This window comes from Neltuma alba, unplaced genomic scaffold (genome assembly GCF_004799145.2).
Source record: "Neltuma alba isolate B1F8T4 unplaced genomic scaffold, ASM479914v2 tig00002066_pilon, whole genome shotgun sequence".
NCBI classification, from domain to species: Eukaryota; Viridiplantae; Streptophyta; class Magnoliopsida; order Fabales; family Fabaceae; genus Neltuma; species Neltuma alba.
In genome coordinates this window covers 29,640-42,972 of record NW_021632726.1, presented here as the reverse complement: position 1 = coordinate 42,972, position 13,333 = coordinate 29,640, and the positions used below count along the sequence as shown (strand labels likewise).

The window sequence follows — 13,333 nt, the reverse complement described above, 5'->3', positions numbered from 1 at the left end:
TACTCCTACTAGTTATTACTATTTATAACCGCTGATCAGCGACAATTTTTAAATGTATTAATTACACTTACCGATATATTAAAGTATTATTGAACGAAATAAAAACAGTTCTAATAATTTTCTATGGCTTTTAACAACAAAGAAGCACCCGCATCAATGGCTTTTTACCAATCCAACTATTTTGTTCCTTCTTTCTCTTCTTCAAGTCACTATAATAATTCTCTAACTTAATTTATATTTAATATATATTAAGAATAACAATCCAAAAATATATAATAAATAAACAGTAAAATCGATGTGATTTGTAAATAAAACAAAAAATACTCATCCCTATAACTTATAAATAGGACCAGAAAAATATGAGAGATATTTAAACATAATATTACTAATATATAATAGAAGTTGCATCTTAATGATCCAAATAGGACAAAATAATTCGGTGGGACAGTGATTAATAGAATATAAGTTTGCGTCCGTTTGACCTTTGGCAAGTCTAATACCAGCCAATATATAACTTTTTTTTTGGGCCGAAGCCAATATATTATATATATATATATATTTTTTACGACGGAGCTTGGGCGGCATGCACACACACACACATATATATAAAGAGACGTAGCGAAAAAGAACTATGATCTGTCTCGTATATACTTATTTAAGGGAGCACCTGAAAATTAAACACTTGCGTTATCAGGAAGAAGAAAAGGAAAAATTTTCATCATGTTTCTTGGAACCACCATGTCTCTCTCGCACCATCGCTTGCCTCCTTCGGCTTCTCCTGGTTTCATCTCTCTCCCTCTCAGTCTCTCTCTCACACACACTCTGCAGATAATTGAGTTTGGTATTTGGGTTATTGAGATCATTAGTTTCCTCGCTACTTATGGTTTATATCTTAAACATCAATGGGAGAGGAGTTATAACCTCGAAAAGTGATGTTCGGCAGATTTTTTCCCCCCCTTTTTAGAAGTCAAGGACTTGCTATAGTAGCTGTTACAAAAAGTGAGAAATTTTCATCTCAAATTCTTTGTGTTAAAAAATAAAATTTAAAGCATGTTTTGTAGATTTTGTATAAGATTAACGGTGTTAGAATTAAGAGATTAAAAGTACATTTTATTAACTTGAAGGATTAAATTGAAATTTGACATAAATTTGGAAGACAAAAATGTATATTTTAGCTTTTATAAAAACTTGTATTATTATTTTATTCAAATCAAATCAGTGAAAATGAAATTTTTTACGTGTTATTTATTTTATAACTTACATTATTTTGGTCAAAGACCCTTTATTTTTTAATCTTGCTCATCTGAAATAAATTGAGAGTACTTTGAATCATTTTAATCTCTCGGAGTGAGGTCTCTGGCACTAATTATAACTCATTTTTAGTATTAATATTATTAGATTACTTTTATTTGGTTGAACTTCTACATTTATGTTAAAAGTATATTAAATTGAACAAGTCATCAATACATATCATGTGTGTGTAATTAATTATATGATTTTGACATAGCGTTAGAAATTACTTATAAGCATATTTCACATAAGTCAAGATAAAACTTCTCTCATATATTTATCTCGTATTCTAAACAAGTTCTAAGAAAATCTAACGTCTTTCTCTATTCTCATATCTCCCAGCATCTCCGATTGGATCGATTGTGAAGGGCAAAGTTGGGAACAGAACTAACATTATCGTAAAATATCAACCTTCCATCTTTTGTATTTATGAACATCTAGCTAATTCCAATATCCGATTAATTTTCCTTTATAAAAATAATAATAAGATGGTGAATTGTATTAAATGCAGGTATTAGAGGAGAATAACAAGGAGAGAATAAGGAAGATGTTTGATAAGGTTGAACTCTCTGTCTCTTCTTATGACACAGCTTGGCTGGCAATGATACCATCACCTTCTTCTCCACAAGCTCCTCTGTTCCCTCAGACCCTAAATTGGTTATTAGGAAATCAACACATTGACGGATCATGGGGTCTTTCTAGTGATAATAAGTTGCTGACCAAAGACACTCTTTTATCTACTTTGACTTGTGTTCTTGCACTTAAGCAATGGGGTGTTGGTGAACAGCAAGTCAATAGAGGTAAATTGATATGATTTTGAATCTTATTATAATTAAATTCATTGGTGTTATTTTGAAGAAGCATACATATATATATATATATAATGAAATAATTGGGAGATTCCCTTTTTATTATTGTTGAAGGACTTGGATATATTGAAACAAACATTGCTGCAACTGATGATGATAAACAAGTTTCTTCAATTGGATTTGATATTATCTTTGCTCAATTAATTGAGCAAGCCCAAAGTCTGGGTCTAAATGTTCCTCTTGGAGGGAATATTTTAGAAAAATTCATCCAAAAGAGGGACTTGGAGCTCCAAAGGTACCACTTTTTTTTTCCCCCTCATCTTCATAAAACATTTAGGGAAGAGTTATTCATGCATGGTTCACATACAGATAGCAATCATTTACCCCAATCTCGTAACAATATTCACAAGCCATAAATAACTAAACTTCACATCATATTGAAGAATATTCTGGAAGATATTAGCTTGAGCTCTTTTGTGTATGGAAATTAACTACAGTGGATGGGGAAGCAACTCAGAAGGATGGAAGGCTTATATGGCATACATTTCAGAAGGATTTGGGAAGTCACAGGATTGGGAAATGGCTTTTAAATTTCAAAGAAAGAATGGCTCTCTTTTTAACTCTCCAGCCGCCACTGCAGCTGCATACACTCATATCAACAATCCCCACTGTCTTGATTATCTACTTTCACTGCTGGCAAAATTTGACAATGCTGGTTTGTTCTTTCAAACCTTACTGTTTTGATGGATTTATCTTCATTTCCATTACGTTAATCTTTGGGTTTTACACCAAAACTTGTTCGTTCAGTTCCAACAATACATCCTATTGATGTGTATGCTCGACTCCATATGGTTGATACTCTTGAAAAGCTTGGGATTGGTCGCCATTTTAAAAATGAAATTGGAAGTGTATTGGATTATACATGGAGGTAATATTAAAACTTGAAAATGAAATTATAGCTTTTGTCGTGGGAAGAACAAAGACCACATAATGTAATTAATCTCTTTTTATTATTATTTTATGTTTGATTTTCAAACAGGTTGTGGCAGCGGGAAGAAGATGACATATTTTTAGAACCCACCACCTGTGCCCTGGCATTTCGCTTACTACGTTTGCATGGATATGATGTTTTCTCAGGTTTTAATTTGCGTCTTTATATTAAGACAAATTCTGTGTAGCCAATAGAGGATTATTAAAAAGAAATTAAAGTCTAACTATGATATTTGTGTATTTCAGATGCACTTGATCGGTTTTCAGAAGACAAATTTCGCAATACTCTTCAAGGTTATTTGAAGGATGTTGAGTCTGTTTTGGAGTTACATAAAGCTTCACAGATAGTTTTAGATGCAAATGATTCAGTTTTGGAGGAATTAAACATCTGGACAAGGCATTTTCTTAAGGAATATTTGTCCGCTTCCTCAAACAATACTCATAAACCACCTTCTAATCATATTGATCATGAGGTATATATACACATAGTAGTCCCAAATTTAATTTTGATTCTCAACTTTTCTGCAATTCTGAAGTTTGATCCATCTCAATAATGTACTCCATACTAAAAAAAAGGAAAAAAAAACTATTAATTTCAGGTACCTTTTGCTTTACGTTTCCCTCATCATGCTTATTTGGATTTGATGTTAAACCGAAGATCCCTACAACACTACAAGGTGGACCAAAAGAGAATTTTGAAATCTTCATATAGGTACATCATATATCTATAATCTATATATATATATATTTATAATCACAGCTTACTCCATTTTTCCTCGATGCCATCCACATGGGAGCTTGTTGATTTACATAGATTAATTTATTACTTGGTACATATTCTCCTTGGCTCTTCTTCTTCATCTTCTTCTTCAGTTCTTTAAACCTCGCCAACAAAGAATTCTTGGAACTAGGAGTTGAAAACTTCAATCGCTGCCAATTAATATTTCGTGAAGAACTTGAGCTATTTAACAGGTGAGTATCTTTTTCATGGCCACTAGAATGTGTGTGCGTGTTTTGGTTTCCTCTCCTAACAAATAACCAACCTTCTAGTGTTAATCTTAATTAATTGGTAATCCAAGAATAATCACTGATCAACGTATCATACATCATAATAATCAGGTGGTTTAAGACGAGTGGAATGGATAGGCTACATTTTCCAATTGCCAAAACAACAGTTATGTATTCCTTCTTGTCAGTGGCAGCAACACTTCCTCCTCCAGAACTTCGTGAAGCACGTTTAGCTTGGGCAAAGCATGGATTGCTCACATCTGTGTTTGATAGTTTCTTCGATGTTTGGAGCACTAAAGAGGAACAACAAAACCTTATAAAGTTAATGGAGAAGTATGCATAATATAGTACATACGTCTAAATTTCTCTCTCAGCATTAATAAGTGTGTGTGTGTGTGTGTGTAAGATTGTGTTTTGAAATATTATTAATTAATGAAACACACAGGTGGGATGTAGATGTCAACAAAGAATGCTGTTCTGAGCCGGTGAAGATATTATTCTTAGTGCTTAAGAGAACAATTAGTGAGACTGCAGCCCAAGCCTTTAAGGTTCAAGACCGTAGTGTCCTGAACCACTTAATTCAGCAGGTAAGAAAAAGGTCTACCTATCTTTATTTTTCTTCATTGATTTCCTCATCCATAAACTAAAATCGTATGTCGACTTCAACCTTTTTTTTGTGTGTTTTCAGTGGGTGGATATTCTACGATCTGGGTTGAAGGAAGTAGAATGGTGCAAAAAGAAATGCGTGCCGAGCATAGAAGAATATGAGCGTAATGGAATTATAACAATGGCCTTGGGACCAATTGTCTTGTCAGCTATGTATCTAATTGGACCTAAGCTTCCACAAGCCGTGGCTGAAAGTGCAGAATGCAATTATGTTTTAGACGTTCTTGGCCTCCATGGGAGATACCTCAACGACGTGAATGGCTACCAGGTGAGATAGATGAGTCGATCAAACTCAGTTTTCATGTGAATGTTGTAGAAAGAATGATATAAGATTTGGATGTGTGTGTGGTTTTTTGTGTGCAGAGGGAGAAAGAACAAGGGAAACTGGTGAACTCAGTAGGGTTGAGGTTGATTAGTGGGAGTGAAGAAGAAGAAGAAGAGATGAAGAAGAAGATAAAGAAGAAGGGTGAAGAGAAAAGGAAAGAGCTTCTGAGATTAATGGTAAAGAAAGGAGGAATCATAGCATCTACTGATGTGAGAGAGGTGTTTTGGAAAATGTGCAGAACTCTTGAGGTGATTTATGGGAAGGATGATATAATTTATTCAACAGAAGTGCCTGATGAGGTGCGAAATATCGAAGATATTGTACTTACAAATCCCATCGTTTTAGGTTGTTAATTCCAGGCTGGGCTCACTATAATTCTTTTTGGGCCATGAATAAAAGTGTTGGGCCTATCATAAGACATTCGTGTGTTTGGGATCCCATATCAATACTACTGCTTCCTTCCGGTTTTAATTATAAGGTCTTATTTATAATTTATAAATAAGGTCTTATAATTAGAAGTTGAGGTACATAAGGTCTTATAATTAGAAGTTGAGGTAGTGCTTTGCAATTAGTGTATTCTGTATTTTGTATTAAGTGAAAAGTAAAGCAATATGGATTTTGTATTTTGTAAAATTATGGAATTATCAGATAATCAATTAATCGATCTTGGATAACTAGATGAGAAATTTATCTTCACACCATCAAATAACTTCTAAATCGATATCATATAAATACTCCTAATAATCCTATCAGTTCATGAAGTTGAGAATTCATAAATTTCCTAAAATTTATTTTTTTAAGCAGGAGAGAGAATTTTATATTTATAAGGAAATAATTACATGATAAAAATATTTAAAAATTCTATAACTTCGTGGATTTCAACTCCGGATGATTTTATCCTATGTATATAGGTTAAAAAAATTTATTGGTTGAGATAATGTATTACTTTCGAAAAAAAAGAATAAAAAATAACTTTCCTGCATAGCTTTGCTGCATTTATAATTTAAAAAAATTCTGAAGGTGGAACATTCAGTTAATGCAGCATCAATCGTCAAATGCGCTTCTGAATTCTTCTTACATATACCCTACACACACACACACATTAAATGGAAGAAATCGGTCCTTCACATCTAAAAAATTAAATGTGTATAAATTTTTTTCCTTGCCAACAAAAATATGAAATTATCCTTTTCAGATTACAGCCGCCTGGTAAATTGAAACTTCTATTGCATTGATGGTCGGAAACATTGAATCATTTACAAAGTGTACAAATATCGTACACACACACAAACATACACGCACAATCACTTATAATTCATCCTCACATATTAATATTACCTTCAGTTCTTAATATAAGATCTTGTTTAATTTTTACTTTGATCTTAAATATAAGACCCGCATCTATTTTGCCTCTCATGTTTATACATTTTTCTGAAGGTGGTCTTTCTAATAATGATAGTTTTAACCAATACATTTGATTAGTAAGGATATTTTAGAAAAGACAAACATATTTATTATAAATAAATAACTTAACTTATTTTTTAATCTACTTAAATTAGTTAACTAGCTCTTATATTTAGAACCGAATGTAGTATATTAAATTCATAGAATTTTTTAAATTATTTCCACCCCTCTTCTCTTTCTTTTTTTTCGTTTTTAAAGATAATTAAATAAAAATGAAACTAGAAAATGATAATTAAATATCCTACAAGTCACTATATATTAAGAATACAAGTGGTATATCTGTGAATGAAAAACACTATATTAAGAATCGTAGTATCCCTGAACCAGAAGCCAGATATAAATCATATAAATGCCGGAAATTGCTTAGAAAGCAACAGTGAAAATAAAGAAAGAGTCATAGAGATAGGAGGAGAAGGAGAGAGAAAGAGGGACGCTATTTTATTAATAAATTAAGTTTCACTATAATGAGAAATCTTAAAAAAAAAAAGAAAAACTAAACAGATAATGTTCAGATGACCTACATATATATTCTATATTTTTATTGGGAATAAGGAAAATCCAAAATAATCCTAAAAAAGATGTGATTATAAGAAAATCCCCCGTTAAATCTTAATTAATCTGCGGAATGTTTTAAATATTCTTATTTAAATAATTCTAACTATATAAAATAATTTTTATTATATCTTATGCCATATTTCACCATGATGCCTGGGTGTTTGGTTTTTGAAAACATATTTTCTTTTGGCAAATTGAAACCCAACTCATCATGCAAGTCAAACAAAGCAACCCCCTGAACTCAATAATGTCTACTTTTCAAGCACGTAAATTTTCCACCAAAGACCTTGTTCATTCTTTGAAATTACTATACAATTCGTAGTCTTTCGGTGTGATTATAGGTACTCTTACAAGGCATAATCAATCAAATGTCATCCTAAAACTAACTTCCTCAAATTAAATTAGTCGCACAGCTTTTTGTTTGGTAGACTAATAATACTAGTGCATTTGAATTCAACTTAATCGCTAGTTTTGAACATTCAAACAAAATACTAGTGCAAATGAAATATTAATAATACAGTTAATTAACTGGATTAATATTGGAGGCCCCTGTATGTATTGTGATTTGGGTATGCCCAATAGAATTAATTCGAGTTGGCACATATTATCATTCATCGATTCAATGCAAAATACATATACCGCAAATAAGTTTCTTCAGGTCTTCCTTAAAAATACAAATCATGAAATTTTAGTTTGGGTTATATATTCTTTCAATTCTTAATATAAAACCTAATTAACTAATTTAAGTAGATTAAGAATGTTATTTACATTAGTTAATATAATATATATATTTTAAACACCCTAATCATTTTTTTTAATTCCTTCACTTCTTCTCTTGCTTGATTATTGTTAAGAAAGTATCAATAGGATTAATTTGAAAAAAATTGATAAACATGTAATATTAACTTTCAAATTGTGACACAAGTTAAGGACTCAAGGAGTATTACTTTTTATATTTTAATCATATTTTTCTATTACCAATTTCTCTCTCTCTCAATGCTAGTGAATTCATTCAAAGCTGAAAAGTCCTGGTCCAACTAGCCTACGTTAGAGAAATCGGTCCAATTCCTCTGATAAAAAATAATATTATATGGCAAAATTAGTAAGACCACGTGAAGATGGACGAAGACATGCACTAATTTATTTTGAACGCATATCTTCTTTCGGAATTATGTCATTTTCCTACAACTTCATCAAATTAGTTGGAAATATCACGTCATATTTATATACTCGCTGTTGTTTCAAGTATAAAGCCGATATGAGAGTTTTGGTTTGCTTTTAAATACATCAATAAGTCTTATTTCCTCTCGTTTCCTATAAGTGTTTATTTCTTATGCACTGCTTCTATTTATTGGGACATTTTTATTTCCAAATATTGAATTTAATCATTAAATAACAGCAGTCGTTTTGAAAAAAAAAAATTATTTACATATTAATTACAAACAATAAATTATTTTAACTACGTTTTTTCTATGAATTAGTTAACATAATTTTATATTTAGGAATAGTGGGAGCGCATATTTAGCCCGTGCGGCCAAGGGAAAAACTTCACATATATTATAAAAAATTTTCTTTCCTCATTATCAAAACTTTTACAATTAATCAGATTATTTATTAAATTTCAATATTTTAATTTCATACATAAAATAATAGTATAATTTTTATGATATCTAAATTAGGGTAAATGATGATGATGATGATGATAATCTCCTCCTTTTAAATGATACATTTTCACTGTATTAAAAATTCTCGCAGCATTCTTAGATTATGTCAATTTCCGTTAAAAATAAAAGGAAGAAAAAAAAAATACATGAGAAAACAATTTAAAAAACATGAATAAAACAAATATAAATTTGATATGCTTTTTTTGGTAACGTTTTTAACAAGTGACTGATTATATACTATGTTAACCAAAATAAACTATTGAAAACTAGCCTTAGTGTGTTTCTATATTTACACACACACTCCTCTGGTCCTTAATATATGACTTATTTAACTACTTTAATTAAATTAAAAAAGTTAGTTAAGTTAGATAATAATCATAAATATGACATATGTTTATCAAAATACCCTCAGTTAAAATTTCTTTAAGAAATTGACATTTCAAAAAATATTTTAAATTATTTTATTAAAAATATCAAACAGTAGAATTGATATGATGTATCTATGAAATTAATGGGTAATAAGTATTCACTGACTTTATAAAATATATAGGCATATTATCAATAAGTAATAAGTATTATTGTGATATTTAATTATTTAATAGGGGTAATTTAGAAAAAAATTGGTAAATATAAGAAATATGTCCTATATTTAGGTCTAAAATTAACCTTCTAATTAGGTTCTATATTGAGGACCAGAAAAGTATATATTGTTGTTGAAACACGTACGTTAGTATTATATTAATCAAATTTTACTATTAATAAAGGAAAAAAGGGCCATCAGTCTAGTATAAAAGCAGCACTTTCGCTTCTAAAACGACTAAACCCTCACTTCAGCATTAGTTTCCATTGTCATTATGGAGATTCAAATTCCATATTCCATCCTCTTCACCTTCTTCTCTTTGCTCTTTCTGGTTCTAATAAAGCCTTCAAGATTCAAGAAATCGAACAAACCCTTGCCCCAGGGGCCATGGAAGCTTCTTATTGTAGGAAATTTACACCAAATGGTAGGGCCATCACTTCCTCATCACATCATGAGAGACCTTGCCAACAAATATGGCCCCTTGATCCACCTTCAACTTGGACAAACCTCCAACATCATAATTTCTTCCTCAGAAATGGCCAAAGAAATTATGAATACACACGATCAAATCTTTGCCAACAGACCCATTTATTTAGTAGGCAAAATTGTTGGTTACGGTGGTCCTGATATTGGCTTTGCTCCATATGGACATCGTTGGAGGCAAATTCGAAAGATTTGTACGTTGGAGCTTTTGTCTGTAAAGAGAGTCCAATCATTCAGGAATATAAGGCAAGAACAAATGGGATCTCTCATGAAGTATATAACAGAACCTGAAGGTACTGTTATTAATCTTCATAAACAACTTTTCCCCAAATTCCATTGTTGCTCGTGCGGCCATTGGTAAGTGCAAGAATGTGGACGACGTTGTGATTTATATGCAGAAAACGATGGAGCTGTCTAGTGGACTTGGTGTTGAAGATCTTTTTCCTTCACTCAAATTCCTTCCTGTCATCACTGGTTTGAAGCGTAAGCTTGAGAAACTGCAGGAACTGGGTGATGGGCTTTTGCAAGAAGCCATTGCAGAACATAGAGAAAGGAATATAAGAGAAGGCAGGATGGCGATGATGAAGCACACCAGGAAGATCTTGTCGATGTTCTTCTCAGGGTCCAAAAGGAAAATGACCTTGACATTCACATTTGTGACGACACCATCAAATCTATCACTCAAGTAAGTCTTCTTCCCTCTCTTTGAATGCTTCATACATAAAAACAAATACTTGATCATTTATAAGTTATAAATAAGTGTTTTACGTTATAAATATTGGAGTTTGACTCAAAGAAATAAGCTATTCTCAGGACATGTTCTTCGGGGCAACTGAAACAACAGCAACAATTTTGGAGTGGGCAATGGCTGAATTGCTGAGGAATCCAGAGACAATGAAAGAGGCTCAAGCAGAAGTGAGGCAGGTCTTTGAAAACAAAGGATACGTAGAAGAATCAGAATTGCCCAAGTTGAAATACATAGATGCCGTGATCAAAGAAATCTTGAGGCTTCACCCACCTCTTCCATTACTGGTTCCAAGGGAAAATTTTGAGACATGGGAAATCAATGGTTATAAGATCCCTTCCAACTCTAGGATTATTGTCAATGCTTGGGCACTCGGAAGAGATCCCAAGTATTGGAACGAAGCGGAAAAGTTTCAACCCCAAAGATTCCTTGATCCCGCAACGGATTACAATTTTAAGGGTACGAACTGTCAGTATATCCCATTTGGGTCAGGAAGAAGGATATGTCCTGGATCTTCATTTGGTTATGCTGTTATCGATTTGGCTATCGCCAAATTGCTTTACCATTTTGATTGGAAGCTTCCTGATGGGGTGAAGCCCGAGGATTTGGACATGGAGGAAACCTCTGGTAACGCTGCCTCTAGAAAAAACCATCTATGTGTGGTTCCCACAGTCGTCTATCACCCTTAGTTACATATATATAGTGTTATAGTAATACCACTTGGAAAATAATAAGGGATGTTTAATTTTCAGTATAAAATAGTGCTCTATGTTTTTGCAAATGTTTTCTGTAATAAAAGAATATGTGTGTGCCGTGCTAACATAAAACATGTCTGTTTGAGTAGTGTTTTATTTAGTGTATCCATTGTATTTGTTGCCTTCCTCCCCTACTATTTTATATTGTTAGGTATTTATTTCAAAACCATTTGTTACTCACAGGCCGAAATCCAACATTTGATAGTTTTTCAATTTTGCATGATGGAAAAGAAGAATAATCAAAATTTCACCCAAAAAAACCTGAAATGTCGTAAGAGAGATAATATAAGAGGTCTAGTTATTATGGGTGATTTAGTATTTTTAAAATTATATTTTCATTTTTGGTCTTTTAAAATAATTATGATTTTCATGATTCTCTAAAATAAATATTGTTTTTTCTTGGTCCTTGGTTTTGATTCTCCCAATCAATTATAAACGATATCACAAGAATTTAGCTCGGGGTTCGTTTTTCTTTTTTAATGATATTTTTCTGTTATGCTATCTTTTTTATATTGATCATATAAATGATTCACTACGCGTATAATGATAAAAACTAAGAGAAATCCCACAGGGCCAGGATCTATATAAGTTGGTTACAAAACAACTTCGATGTAATTTGGGTGTATCTGAAAATATAAGCCTGGCTTGTTTCTGTTTTTTAATTTATGTTTTTAGAGTTAGTTTTATGAAATTGACTTTTTAAAAAAATTTAAAAAAATGAAAATAAAAATTATTTGGATAATTGTTCTAAAAAATTGCATTTGAGAAAAAAGACTAAACACTTATTTGGAACAATTATTTTGAAATCAACTTGAAAAACTAACAGAAAGTGAGAGACAAAGTAGAAACTGGAGAATGCAATAAATGACAGAAAGAGGGTTGGATTGAAGTATTTGGAAATGACAAAAATAGGTGCAAGAGACAGAATGAAAAGCATGGCGGCGAGTAAGGAAAAAAATTATGCAAAATAATAAAACAGAAAAAATTTAAAACGGTCAAAAAAAACATAGATATCTATTTTTTTTGTTTTACAAAAAAATTAATTAAAAATTAACAACCAAAGTTTTTTTTAATTTTCTGGTTTTTAAAAATAAAAAATTATTTTGAAAACAAGAAAATAAACATGCCCGTATTGCACGATATTGCCCTCAACATAAAAACCGATAACTGAAATCATAAATCGCGTGGTTTCTCGCAAAAGTAATAGTGTAGAGCACACCTTTGCATTTGAAAAGATACATATTAAAATTGATTTATGAGAGAGAACTTTTCAATGCTGGCTTAATTACGTGAATTATTGATTGGAATGGATAAGCTACATTTTCCAATTGCCAAAACAACAGTTACGTATTCATTCATGTCAGTGGCAGCAACACTTCCGTCTTCAGAACTTCGTGAAGCACGTTTAGCTTGGGCAAAGCATGGATTGCTCACGTCTGTATTTGATAACTTCTTGGATGTTTTGGAGTACCAAAGAGGAACGAATAAACCTTATAAAGTTAATGGAGAAGTATGCATAATATAATACATACGTCTAAATTTCTCTCTCAGTATTAATAAGTGTGTGTGGTAAGATTGTGTTTTGAAATATTATTAATTGATGAAACACACAGGTGGGATGTAGATGTCAACAAAGAAAGCTGTTCTGAGCCGGTGAAGATATTATTCTTAGTGCTTAAGAGAACAATTAGTGAGACTGCAGCCCAAGCCTTTAAGGTTCAAGACCGTAGTGTCCTGAACCACTTAATTCAGCAGGTAAGAAAAAGGTCTGCCTATCTCTATTTTTCTTCATTGATTTCCTCATCAATAAACTAAAATCGTATGTCGACTTCAACATTTTTTTTTTTTTTCAGTGGGTGGATATTCTAAGATCTGGGTTGAAGGAAGTAGAATGGTGCAAAAACAAATGCGTGCCGAGCATAGAAGAATATGAGCGGAATGGAATTATAACAATGGCCTTGGGACCAATTGTCTTGTCAGCTATGTATCTAATTGGACC

General features: G+C 31.8%; 2 protein-coding genes across 2 annotated transcripts; both read left to right on the top strand.

The window, feature by feature from the left end:
• Nucleotides 1-1,662: 1,662 nt before the first annotated feature.
• Nucleotides 1,663-5,498, top strand: LOC114716254 (ent-kaur-16-ene synthase, chloroplastic-like). The gene is made up of 13 exons (XM_028901239.1): nucleotides 1,663-1,688; nucleotides 1,802-2,090; nucleotides 2,214-2,394; nucleotides 2,597-2,814; nucleotides 2,907-3,027; nucleotides 3,139-3,236; nucleotides 3,336-3,562; nucleotides 3,689-3,801; nucleotides 3,963-4,061; nucleotides 4,209-4,430; nucleotides 4,543-4,684; nucleotides 4,786-5,031; nucleotides 5,127-5,498. Exons 2-13 carry the CDS (start codon nucleotides 1,838-1,840, stop codon nucleotides 5,439-5,441), a joined length of 2,235 nt encoding a protein of 744 aa, XP_028757072.1. The 5' UTR covers nucleotides 1,663-1,688; nucleotides 1,802-1,837; the 3' UTR covers nucleotides 5,442-5,498.
• Nucleotides 5,499-10,650: 5,152 nt separating this feature from the next.
• Nucleotides 10,651-11,268, top strand: LOC114716272 (cytochrome P450 71D10-like). The gene has a single exon (XM_028901260.1). It carries the CDS (start codon nucleotides 10,651-10,653, stop codon nucleotides 11,266-11,268), a length of 618 nt encoding a protein of 205 aa, XP_028757093.1.
• The last annotated feature ends 2,065 nt before the right edge of the window (nucleotides 11,269-13,333 follow it).

Coding starts and splice junctions, on each gene's coding strand:
- LOC114716272 (XM_028901260.1), top strand. CDS start 10,651: ATGTTCTTCGGGGCAACTGAAACAACAGCAACAATTTTGGAGTGGGCA.
- LOC114716254 (XM_028901239.1), top strand. CDS start 1,838: ATGTTTGATAAGGTTGAACTCTCTGTCTCTTCTTATGACACAGCTTGG. Junction 2,091..2,213: donor TGAACAGCAAGTCAATAGAG/GTAAATTGATAT, acceptor TTATTGTTGAAG/GACTTGGATATATTGAAACA. Junction 4,431..4,542: donor CTTATAAAGTTAATGGAGAA/GTATGCATAATA, acceptor TGAAACACACAG/GTGGGATGTAGATGTCAACA.